A 12,923-nucleotide genomic window follows, 5' to 3' on the forward strand; every position below is an offset into this window, starting at 1 on the left:
AGGGAGAGCCACCAGTGGGGGCTGTGGTGTCCACAAGGGGCAGTCCTGTTCCCCCTTCTCCTGCTGTGTTTAGTATATGAAGCAACACACAGTTATGTCCCTGCCTCAACCCAACTCAGGAGCCATTCTCCCCCCTTACCTGTCCTCTAAACAGGCAGAAAAAAGAGAGGCCATGAAGAAAATCTGCTTCTGGCTCTGGATTCCCAACCTTTGCTGTTGGGCACAGACTCCTGCGGTGGCAGCACTTGCTGAGCTGCTTCCGCCTCCATCTGCTCTGGGCTGACCTCTGAGCTCACTTGCCACCAAGCTCTGCTTCATTCTTCCTCACTGTCACTGCTGCTCCCAAAGGTACTGCCGTGTGCCCACCTTTCAGAATGGAGCTCCCTGGGGTGGGTGTGTCTGTTTCCTTCTGGGCTATGGACATAGGCCCCTGGTCCTTGGGAGGCCGGAGATTTGAGCAAGATCATGATGGGAGCTGCCATTCAGCAGCAGGGACCCAAAGAATGACAGTCCTGAGCCAGCCTCGAGCAGCTTCTGGAAACAAAACCCCCAGCTCCTTCTAGGGCTAGTGCTGGTGGCAAAACTCCATCCCGACCCCCACTTACCAAGCAAGGCCACCAAGAGGAGGATCACGACGACGTTGTTGGTGTTCTTCTCCTTGTAGAAGTACAGCAGCAGGCAGAATAGGATGATCTCCACCAGCTACAAAGGGACAAGGGGAGGTCAGGGGGCCCCAGAGAGGCTTGGCTGCAGATCCTGTCAGGGTCATGGACACTCTGAGGTGAAATGGAGTCAGACACCCCACATTTCCCAATGTGCTGACAGATCCAGAGGGAAAGGGGCAAGCGGAGTGGACATGTCCAGCCCCTGCACAGCACAGAAGGCGACTCTGTTCGCCTCAGGCTGGAGCTCGGAGTGGGGATACTGACCACACCTCCGCCTGTCCAGGTCAGCCAAGACGCATCAGGCTGAGACCGTCACTCCCCACTTCACCACTCAGGGGTCGCCCCATTAAAACAGGGGCCAGTCAAAGAGGGAGAGGCTTGTTCCCTGAGCAGTTTGATCAAGAATACGCCTGCACACTCCCCTTCTTCATCCAAACCTTGGACACTGAAGAAAGGGGAAGGCATCAGGAGTCTCAGAGACCTGGCAGAACTTGGATCTATCTCTAAGCCTGTTGTGTGACCTTGGGCCTGGCGGTTAACTTCTGTAAACCTTAATTATTCCTCTGTGAAATAGGGTGAGAACTGTAACTCACAGGGCCCTACTCAGAGCTGACACTTAATGAACCCTCATTATAGGCCAGGCACTGTTCTAAGCACTTTACATTAAACTGTTACATTGGCACAATTGTTTTATGAAGTAGGTATAAGCACAACCCCCAGATAGGCCCTATCAGCAGGACCTGGGGAGGATGGTGGCACCAGGGGCCAGGTGGGCCTGGCCTTCACATCTGGCTCTGCTCTAGGACTCTGTGCAAATCCACTACCTCTCTGGCCCTCAGGTTTCCCACCCATGAAGTGAAAAGAAAAACACTTCCCCTATAGGGCTGTGGAGAGACTCTGGGATGAGATCTAAAAACATGGCCGGCACAGGGCTGGGCACAAGATAAGACTACACCTCTGCTGTTTCCCTTACTCCGTTTATGTGTAGACCTAAGGCAGGAGGTAACCAGGGCAGAGGGCTGAGCCAGTGCTGAGGCTCATAAGAACCTCCAGTGTCTCTGGGCTTTAGATCAGATTCTACCTGCTGTGTGACTGAAGGGAAAAATAACATTCTTAAACTGCTTAAAATTTTAACTTTTTTTCTCATCATAAAAATTTTCAATGGTCACTACAGAACTTTTGGATGATGCAGAAAGATGAAGAAATAAAAAATGGAATCCTAATTCCATCTTCCAAAGATAACTACTTGGAATTTCTGCCTTTCTATTCAGTCTTTAATAGATATGTTCTGTCTACAAACATTCACGTCCCTCCAAAAACATAAAACCTGGCATCCTGTGATATGTGGTTCTAGACATCATCACTCAGGACACGAGGGAGGTGGCATCTCCCTGAGAGCTCTGTACTCACATGGGTGCCATCTCCTGTCTTGGGACCTCTGATTGACTGTTGGGTCCTTGGGGTTCTGGTGACTGAGACTCCATCCCCTGCCATCCTCCATTCTCCTGCCCTCTCAGGGAATCACTGGGGCCGCCTCTTACCATATACAGGAGAAAAGGCCAGCTCACGAGGTGCCTGGTGATGTTCTCGCCTGTCATCTTCTCATGACTGTTGGGTGCGAAGGTCACCAGCAGGTAGGTGCCCATGATGGCCAAACCACAGCCAACAAAGGACAAGATGTAGCGCCCTGCGGGAGGGACAGGCTTTCAGGGACTTGCCACAGGGCAGGCCCAGGTGAGCAGGAACTCTCGGCAGTGAAAGAGCAGTCTTCCTCTTCAACACATCAAGACAGTCACTCCCAAACGAAACTCCACACTATCATTTTTGTTTTTGTTTACAGTGGACCCTTGAGTCACGATCAGCCTGACATATGAACAATTTGGGTTACGATTGGAATACACTAAGAAAATTGTTGGTGTTTCTGTAAATTACGCACATTATACAACCCCTTTTAAAACATTATGAAAAAGTTAGTTAAGGGGTGCTTTGGGAGGTTTGGAGAACGCATTATGGGTATTTCCAATATTTCTTATGGGAAAAAGAATCTTGACTTACAACCAGCTTGAGTTGCAACCAGCCTTTGTGAATGAATTGAATTCGTAAGTCATTCATACTGTACTTTAAAAAAGAAATGATTGTTTTTAAGGTTACTTTAAAAATGTTACTTTAAACCTTAGAAAAGCTTTAATAAAGGATGACATGGGTGCACAGTGTGCTGTGTGCACTCTCACAAGGGACAAGGCAACAGCCACGAAACTAGCACCAGGTCAAGAAAGAGGACATCAGGAGGACCCCATGTCTCCACTTGCACCCTCCAATCCTACAGCACCCCAACAGCATAATGTGACTGGACTTCCATTTCGCTGATTCTGTGCTTGCCATTGATGGCTGCATGCAGTGTTCCCTGTGTCTGGTGGCTTGGCACTGTGTTCGGGAGGTTTGTCCATGCTGTGTGTGACACTGCACACAATTCACACCCCACCGTGAACAGCACTGGAGCATCTCCACTCTCTGATCGTAAATATCATGATGCCGTGGACATTCTCGTACGTGTCCTTTGGGAAATACACATGTGTATCTCTGCTGGGTATAAAACCAGCAGTGCAACCCCTGGGATGCTGGAGTTTGCTTTGGGAATTACTGTCAGTTTTCCAAGTGGTTGTGTCAGCGGGGCATGGTAATCCCAGCACTCTGGAGGCTGAGGCAGGAGGATTGCTGTGAGCTTGAGCCCAGCCTGAGCTACACAGTGAATTCAAAACCAGGCTGAATTACAGAGCAAGACCCTCTCTCAAAAAAATAAGCAAAACCTCCAAAAACAAGTGGCTGTGCTAATTCACACTCCCAGGAGGAGAGTGTGAGAGCTTTGGTTGTGTCTCTGTCAACACCCACGCTCTGTCTTTTCACTTTATCCACTCTGACAGTGCACTGGGGTTTAAGGTGCACTTTTCAGGGAATGTTTTAAAGCTAACCCCCCCTTTACAGGCACACTGATAAACCAAATGAAACAAAACATCAAAAGCGAGCCTTCAGAGCCTCAGACCCTTCTTTAAAAAATTACCTCATCCTTTCCCAACTGGCTGTTACCCTCACTTCTGGGGGAACAACAGAAACACTGTCACTATTCCGTCCCACACTCCTGCTGGAGACTGTCAGGGCCTGCCTCTTCCCTGGGGTCCGGTCACATCCTTAGAGGACTTGGTGAGGTCGGGAAATGTCTCAGGGCATCCAGCCCAGCCCCAGGCAGGCTGAAAAGGGCTGAGAATGCTGAGCTACACACGTGATTACAGGCCTCTTGGATTTTTCTGAGACAGAACTGAATAAATCTGTTTTATCCACTGACTCCAGAAAATGTCATGTCCTAGCAAATATCTTTTAAAAAAATTTTAGTAGTACTAGGCCTAATACATGTAGAAGGTGCTCAGAAATAGGTTGTTCAATTGTTTAGTGAATGAATGAGCCCAGTTAAACTGAACAGAGCAAGCCTGTTGTCTTAATTTTTCTCCAGACAAGAAAAGGTCATACTCACTTCCACACCTGCAGTGTACAGCACAGGTCTAGTGCTGAGTGAATGTTTGTCAAATTGAATGGAACTTTAGGCAGGGTGGTCATGTATAGTTATGCAGGTTGCTCACTGTACAAGGTTACCTGGCTCACAGAGTGAGGAGGGTTAAAATCTAGCTCATGCTCTGTTCACCAAGGCTTGTGTCCACAAAGCTACAGATACCCAAGAAACCATCTTTTTCCAATTCCCATAGGGCATGCCTGGACTAGAGTAGCTTTCATTCCAGAACTACCTGGAGATGCTGGAAGGAAGAGAAATCTCTGTAGTGGTCTCAAACAGCCCAAGGTTCCCTCTTGCTCCACCCTGTCCCATCAGGACAACTGCAGATCAGACTCTTCTTGGCATCATGGGTTTGCTGAGCAGTTGCCCCAAAGCCTCTGGTTCTGCTTTTCTCAGTGTAAGATTCTTTCCCTTGTTGGCCTCCTTGCCCCAGCCTGATCTTGTTCAGCACCAGAGATTCAGAACAGTGGTTCCTGAATCTGGCCGGGTGGCCATGACATCTTGGTAGCCTCTTCGCCCTGAAATTCTTTTTGCATTTTTCTGACACACAGAACAGCTGAGAACACTGTACAGTAAGCCCCGATGTCCCATCACCTAGGTCCGCACTGGACATTCGGCTACGCTGGCTGTAGCAGGCATCTACCCACCTCCATCCCTCTGCCTGCTCACTGCTCCATCCTGTTTGTGGATGCATTTCAGATTCAAGTTTACCCATCAATATAACCTCACCTGGGGCTTTATAAGAATGTCACTGCCTGGCCAAGCCTCAACTTCATAATCTCCGGGGACCATCATATCCCTCAACTCCTCAGCATGCTATCAGGCTCCGTACCCTCCAGGCCTTTGTGCCTTCTTATCCACCTCTCCTCACTCTCCACCCTCCAGCTACACTGGTCTAACTGACACTGAGCACACCAAGTTTGTCCCATCCTCAGGGCATTTGCACCTGCTGCTCCCTCTGGGTGGCACACTCTGCCTACAGACCTGGGGACGGCAGCAAGATTGCCTCTTCAGAGAATCTAACCCTTGAGCAGTCTGGGCAAAGTTTCCCCTTCTCCCCAATCTGCCACCAAGCATTCTATTTTCTCAGAAGTATTCACTCTGATCTGAAGTTATTTTGCTTTTTTAGCTATCCACTTGTTTATCGTACCCCTTGCCCCAACACTTGCTCCCATATAGACTAAACTCTGTGAGGGCAGGAGCCCTGGGCTGGGGATTTAGCTCAGTGGTGCCACCACCTGCCTCACAAGCACAACGTCCTGAGTTTGATCTCCAGTACCAAAAAAAAGGAAAAAGAGAGCAGGAGTCCCATCTGTTCTACTGCTGTAACCCAGCACCTGTTAGAGTGTGTCACTCAGTAGGTGATGTTGGGGGAACCCTTCTTCCCCACTCCTTAGGTTTCCATGTGGGACCTCCATGAATGTAACACTTCTGCCTCTTCTCTATTGGTCCATGTTTCTCAATGGGTGGAGCTAATCTATCAAAAATGTTTAAAAGTGGGGACTTTGCTCTCTATCCCCTAATCTATGTAAAGCAATATTTCTGGGAACATATCTCCTCTATAAAGCCAAATGTTTCTTTGGTTGGTGATATAACTAGCAGCTGGGGATTTATGGGGGTGGGTGGGCTGTGAAGAGTCCATCGGGCTTCACACCTGTGCTGCAGGCCCAAATCCTCCTGGTACTGGTACAAGAGCAGAATGTCTGGCCTCTGGGTTTTATTCCCATCCCTTCTGTCCCCAGACAGGGAAGCAGTGTGCCTTTGATCAGGCCTCCTAAAATCCCTATAGATGCTCAATTATTCCTGAGTGGAATGAATGGAGGTCCGTTCAAAAGTCTCTCAGGAGATTCTGATGCCAGCTCGGCCTGGGATCATGGATGTAGGAACCCACTCTCAGGAACCTGGAGAGAGCTGGGCAAGAGGCAGAGGGCCTCTCAACTGGGAGAGCTGCATTTATAGCGAATAAAAAGCATGAGTATAAATGAAGGAAGGGCTCAAATCAATGAACTTACTCAGGAAATCTTTAGGTTTCCATTTTTCTTTGATGAATATGATTCCTATGATGGCACTAGCTGGAAAAAAATACACACAGGGAAAAGAGGGGTGAGGTCACTGTCAGCTATAGGGGTCCCTTTGCCCATGCCCTATGGGTTGACTCATCTGACTGGAAAATGCTACTTCCCAACCTCCCATGGTGCTCTCAGAGCTTGGTCCCCTCCGTTCCTCTATCTCAGGAAGGGGGAACCTCTCTGAGCCTTCCTTTTAAAAGCCAGGAGCACTGTGTTCTGAGTTCTGGGGTGTGACAGGCAATTTACACAAGCTATTTTGGACACACTCATCCTTGCAATTGGGTGTGTTATTAATTCCACCTGACAGATGGAGACATGGAGGCTGGAAGAAATGAAGGACCCACTTGAGATTATATCGTTAGTATGGAGATTTGAACCCAGGACTGGTGGGCCAGGGCTCACCTCTGACATGGCTGGTTCTTTTCTCTCCCTACCTCTTCCACATTCACAAAGGGACTCAAGACTCCCTGTGGCCAGACAGGGCTGGCAGCACTGTGGGTGGATCTGGCTCGCCAGGCCACTTGGCCTCTCTGGCTGTATGCCCTTGCATGAGCTGCTCGCCCTGCACCTCAGTTCTCAGGTAGTGTGCGGTAGTGTGCTGGATCCAGCTGCAGTGGCAAAAACACAGAAAATGGGCCAGAAGACAGCAGCAGAAGGTGGAGACTAAGCTCGATGATTAAATTGCTGGCAGCTTGAAATCAACCACAGTGGGAGTAAATAATTTCGCCACCAGATAAATCAGCAAACACAATGAACCAGGTGCTCTTGTTCTCCTTTCCCACTTCTCAGGCTTTTCTCCCCATCCCTTCCTCCCTCTGCCTCCGCTTCTTTCTCTTCCTTTTTGTCTCTCTTTCTGAGAGGAAGTTTATGAGACTAACACTGAAAATAAGTGTCTTTCTGAGCTGCTGGGGCGATCAAATAAGATAATACATGTAAATCATTTGGCACAGACAGAATGTGCCATAACTAAATTATTGTTATTATTAAAGTCCCTGGAACAGTGACACAGAAGTCATTAGTACTTAATGAGTGGTAGTTATTTTCAATATTATTTCAATATTATTTTCTGAGAGTAGCCTCAGGAGCTGTAAGGGCCCCTTATGTTCAGTGGCTCATATATGAAATCTCATCATTATAATTCATTCTATTATTTTCATTTTATTTTTTATTTTCTATTTTTTGGTACCAGGGATCAAACTCAGTACCTTGTGCTTGCGAGGCAGGTGGTGGCACCACTGAGCTACATCCCCAGCCCTATTATTTTTATTTTTTAAAATTTTTTATTTTTTCGGTATCAGGGATCAAACTCTGGACCTTGCACTTGGGAGACAAGTGGCGGAACCACTGGGCTAAATCCTTGGCCCTATTATTTTTAAGAATTTGGCTATTTATTAAAATTCAAGGACTAATATTGAAAGCACTAGACACCCAGCCACTAATTCCACACTGTGAATAAAGGTCCTGGGACCCCTTCGGAAATCCAAAAAAAGGGCAAAGCAGAGAAAGATGGGTACAAATCTAACTATCTCTAGCGGCTGAGCAGTAGCATGAATGCAGAAAATGGTCCAGAAGACAACAGTAGAAGGTGGAGACTAAGCCAAATGACTTGCCTCAATGAGAAGCACTTTAATTACATCTTTAAAATGTTGGGAAAAAACACAGCATATTGAGGACCCAATCATCTTGTAGGCTTTTAGTTTACCAACACTAATCAAAAAGAAGAGGGGGGTCTTATAATAGGATCAGAGACAGCGAATCGGATTCCACCCTTTGCCACCTCCTGCTGACTGGTAGCAGCTGCCGGAAGCTCTGAGGATTCTCAGGTCCTCTGCAGGCTGGCTGGGGAGGAAAGCTAAGCCCCAGAGGGGGCATCCATTTCTGTGGCTGTGTCCTGCCCTGTGGTGGGAGAGACCCTCTGAGCTCAAGGAGGAGCCGGACTCCCACGTGCCACACTCCCTTAAGAGCAGGGAAGGACTAGGAGGTCGAGCTTGCTGGCAAAATGGAAGGAACATTCAGAGCAAGTTCAGGGTCCCTGCTCCTATGTACAGAAAGCTATTGTTCACTAAACCCCCAACATCTTTTTTTTTCTTTTTTTAAGAAGAACTTTAAAAAATTCTGCTTAATCTGTGATCTCATGGAGATTAAAGCTCCTTTGTATTTTGGTTGGCTCAAATGCTCTGAAACACTGGTTCAGTGAGGGCAAAAATCATAGAAAAACAGCAGGTGAGAAAGGGAATGATGTTATTAGAAAGGTACCAGTGGATGTAAATAGCTCAGAGCAGGAGCTGAATGTGCGTGTCTGAAGAGGTGCACGAAATCTGAACCCTGTGAATGCTTAGCTTATCTGGATGATGTAAAGGAAAGTTTATCTTCCTTCTGATATAGCAAAAAAAAGTTCCAATACACTTCCTGAATCTTAAGCGGGTTCTGGAGCCAGAGAGCCCAGTGCACATCTCTGCCCTGTTACTCACTCCCAGTACAATTTAGGGGAAGTCACTTCATCGCTTCGAGCCTCAGTTTCCTCATCTGTAAAATGGGGAGCATGTTAGTTATGTCCCAAGAAATCCCACTGGGAGGGTTAGAAGAGCACCAGAGCAGGCCTGGTGTGTTTAAAGCCCTTGGGGTTACCAGCTATTATTCTTGAAGCAAAAGCTGTTTGTTAATGAGTCCCTTTGATCCCATGGTCATGTTCTGGGCACACAGGCAGTGTCTAGGGTAAGGGTGGGGTCCGGTCTTACCTATCACTGAGACTGCGCTGAGGGGCACAATCAGTGAGAGTGGGGCAAAGGCGTAGGAGGCGAACACACCCAGCTCGCCCAGCAGCATCAGGAACAGGCCCAGCCACCATGTCTTGGTCTTGAAATAGGCCCGGGGGTCCTTGGAGCCTGCCAGGCGGATGTGGCAGTACTTCTATAAATCCAAGAAGGAATTCGGCTTGCTCAGAGGTTTGGAGAAAAAAAGTGCTGTGAAGCGTGTATCCTGAATCTACACCCACTTTAAACATGAATACAGTTAGACCTGTAGAGAAGTGTAAAACAGTAGTCGTCTAAAAACTAGCAGGCTATTCTAAGACAGTTGTGCTCCAGCTGACTGAAAAGCCTTAAAACTTCCCTGGGGAGTTTTGCAAAACTACACACTGGGCCTGATCCTCAGATGGGCTCAGGAGAGGTAAGGACAGGGCCTGGAGATGGGGATTTCTAATGCATTGCACAGTGAGCATGGCCCAGTGTGGGAACCATAGTCTGAGGATCCCCACTTTGGCCAGGCTCTTGGTTGACTTCTCCCTCTGGCTGCAGCTCCCAGGAGTCCCCACATTTGGGGAGTTCACTCAGCCATGCTCCCTTCTGCAGGAGGGCTGGCAGCTCCCATGAGCAGCCCTGTGGGTAGGTGAGCCCTGCCCTCCCTGGGGCACACACATGGCTGAAGCATGGCCAATATTCTTTTCTTTTCTGGAAATGTGAACTTGGGAGACAGAAACCAAGGTAGAAAGTAAAGAAGACTAGAAAGTCAGATTGACTCAGAGGTCAAGCTTGCAATCTGGGGAGGGTCACGCCCCGGCCACATGGATGCAGATAAATGAGCAGAGAGGCTAGTCTGCAGAGAGGATGAAAAGAACCAGACAGGTGGCCAAGGGTCCACATTTCCCCAGAAACACATAGAGATGCTCACACGCACACACACACACACAGCAGTGAGATACGCAAAACACAGATGTATGAGACACACATGTGCATCCACAGGGATTTGGTCTCTTGGCTGCTCCATGAAGGCCAGTTCCTGCCAGTGGGAGGCTGGTAGGAAGGAAGCCAGTGTGCTGTGGGATTTATCCTGCTAGTGGGTGTCAAGTCTTAGTTTGGGTTTCTTAGAAGCAGTCCCTGAGACAAGAATATGGGAGCAAGTAGTTTCTGTGGAGATGCTTCTAAGAAGTACAAGTAAGGCAGGAAGAGAATGAGGCAGAATGGAGAAGAACCAATGAAAGCTGTATTAATGATTTTTTTTGATACCGGGGATCGAACTTGGGTCCTTGTGCTTATAAGGCAGGTGGTGGAACCACTGAGCTAAATCCCCGGCAGAGGTGTATTAATGAGCAAATTAGTCCTGTGGGCACTGGGACTCAGGGCTCCCATTCTCCAGGGGTGTTACCACTTCCTCCCTGCAAGACGTGCCTTCGGACAGGGAGCCAGTTCCTTGGTGCCCTCCAGAGAAGCTCCTCCAGCTGCCAGCTTGTCCCAAACCACAGCTGTCTGAACACAGCTGGACCCAGGGGCTGTGCTTAGAAGCTGCTACAGGGTACCCTGGAGGCATCTAAGTGAGGAGCAGTGCTGGAAGGAGAGTTGAACACTGGGATATCCTGGTAACCTGGCAGCAAGGCAAACAGGAGAGGGCAAGAAGCCCATCAGGAGGAGAGAGAGAGAGAGAGAGAGAGAGAGAGAGAAAACAGGAGGCCAGGGGTGATGGTGAGGAGGGAGTGGGGCAGAGTCCACAGACTCAGGAACAGCCCACAAGTAGTGACCCAGGAGCAAACTTGGGTGGAGCAGGCAGAGCCCCAGGGAGGGTTCGGCTGGACCTGGACAAGACACCTGACTTACCTGCCGCATCTGTCCCAACCGTGCTGGTGACTGACTTACCTGGAGGTTAAGCGCAATGCTGACCACGAGGTGCCCAAAAATCGCCAAAAGGGCACCAATCAGGTTTTCCTAGAAGGAAAAGTCACGGAGCAGACATGAGTCACACCCAAGCCAAAGGGACCCAGGACACATCTGACACCCCAACGTTTGCTGTCACCCCCAAAACCAGAACAGTGTTCATCATTCCCCTTCACCCCTCATTCCCAGAGGGTCTATTGGAATTTGACTACCCATGGTTAACTTGGCCACCTTGCTGGTTTCTAAAACCATCCTGAATTGGATACTTCTGGAAAATGCTATCCTTTGGCTGCCCGTGGTCACCATGACCTGACAAGGCCTAAACCCGCCTGCTCTTCCTGGCCCTGTGCTGATTTGCCACCATCTTGCCCAGGAACACAACTTTCACAAATCAGAACCTGTGAGAGCAATACAGGATATATTCTCCCCACCCCCTGCCCCGGTACCTGGGATGGAGCTCAGAACCTTGCACTTGCCAGGCAGGCGCGGCACCACTGAGCTACATCCCCTCCATCCCCAGCCCCCTTTTTGCTGTCTTAACAAAGAGAGTTCATGTTCCCAGAGGAGCTCAGTGTAACCCTTTTATCTTGCTAACTTACTTAGTGAATTTTCAGTTATTTACTTTATAAAAAGTTAACTGACATCACTTTATGAGTAAAGTTCAAATTCTTTGGCATGGTATTTAAAAAAACACATAACTACCACTGCCATGCATATATTCATTGTAGACTAATGAGGGAAAATACATAAATAAAATAATAATAACATGACAGAAAAGCCACCCAGTATTCTTTAGCCCCAAGATAATTACTACAGTTTGGTTCCTATTCCTATAAATGTTTTTCTGCCCATAAATGTAGATATCAATGGAAATGTTAATTTACTTTAGAAAAATAGGATTATAACATATGCTGGTAGAGATGACTGTGAAGAGCGGAGTGGCATGGATTTTTTTTACTCAACATATTGAGAACACATTTTTCTGTCAAATCTAATTTCATCATTTAAAAAATGTCAAATAAATCATCATTTGGACGAGCTATACTTGATGTCATTGTGCTGCTATTATTGAATACTTAGACTGTTTCCTTTATTTTAAACTAGGCTGTGGCTGAGTATGATGGTGTACACCTGATATCTCAGCTACTTGGGAGGCTGAGGCAGGAGGTTCACAAATTTGAGGCCAGCCCTGCAAAACAACTTAGTGAGACCCTACCTATAAAATAAAGGGCTGAGGACATAGCTCAGTGGTAGAGTGCTTGCCTGGCATTCGTGAAGCCCTGGGTTCTATCTTCAGTACCACTAAGGAAAAAAATCCAACAACCCCAAAGCCCCCAAACAAAAACAGTACTATGTTGAATATCTAGTGGACATATTTATGCATTTATGTGGATCTGTCTCTTGGGATAAACTCTCAGAAGTGGAATTTCTGGTCAAAGCATACTGAGCATTTAAGCTACATGATACACCTTGTCCCCAACACACCCATCAGTGTTATTACACCACTACATGCTAAAGAAAGCTCTACTTAGCCAAATATCAATCCTCCTTCCCAAGATGTATCTTTCCCAGTGTCCTTTGCTCCTATGGGTCACGCCCTCTCTTGGGAAGCCCTGCCCAAGCTTCAAGGTGTGGGTCAGGCCCTGGGAGTCAGCAGTGACGGAAACCACACAGTTCTTGCTCTCACGGGGCTCCTCGATCTGGGAAGAGACAATGAGCAGGCAGCCCCACAGCGGCCAGCATTGGCTGGGGCCTCCTCCTCAGCACAGATGACCAGTAAGGGGTGAGGCCCACCCTCCTGCCCTCCTCCCCTCTCTCTCTTGAAATGAAGAGGGGCAGCTAGCATGAGTGAGGGCAGGAGGGGCAGAGGGAGGCCTATTGGCTGAGGTCACCATGGTCTGGTGTCTTTGACTCCCCTACCCTCCAGCCCCAGGGCCTCAGTGTAAGGGAAAGTTGCTGAGGCCAGAACCAAGAGAACAGC

The 12,923-nt window shown here is 48.2% G+C and overlaps 1 protein-coding gene across 3 annotated transcripts in view; it reads right to left on the reverse strand.

Moving 5' to 3' along the window:
* The window catches only part of Nipal3 (NIPA like domain containing 3), a 44,563-nt gene that overhangs the window by 15,918 nt on the left and 15,722 nt on the right, over nucleotides 1-12,923 (reverse strand). For 2 of the 3 annotated variants that reach the window (XM_004850593.3, XM_004850594.3), the window contains exons 2-6: nucleotides 10,925-10,993; nucleotides 9,035-9,206; nucleotides 6,240-6,299; nucleotides 2,207-2,352; nucleotides 606-702 (exon numbers count right to left, since the gene is read on the reverse strand). In XM_004850593.3, the coding sequence (XP_004850650.1) occupies nucleotides 606-702; nucleotides 2,207-2,352; nucleotides 6,240-6,299; nucleotides 9,035-9,206; nucleotides 10,925-10,993 (544 nt within the window). Of the gene's footprint in view, nucleotides 1-605; nucleotides 703-2,206; nucleotides 2,353-6,239; nucleotides 6,300-9,034; nucleotides 9,207-10,462; nucleotides 10,656-10,924; nucleotides 10,994-12,923 lie in introns of all 3 variants that reach the window. The other variant, XM_021263070.2, reaches the window with a different exon arrangement.

Source organism: Heterocephalus glaber, unplaced genomic scaffold (assembly GCF_053883595.1).
Source record: "Heterocephalus glaber isolate CG9 unplaced genomic scaffold, H.glaber_assembly_v1.0 deba00001452, whole genome shotgun sequence".
Taxonomy (NCBI): Eukaryota; Metazoa; Chordata; class Mammalia; order Rodentia; family Bathyergidae; genus Heterocephalus; species Heterocephalus glaber.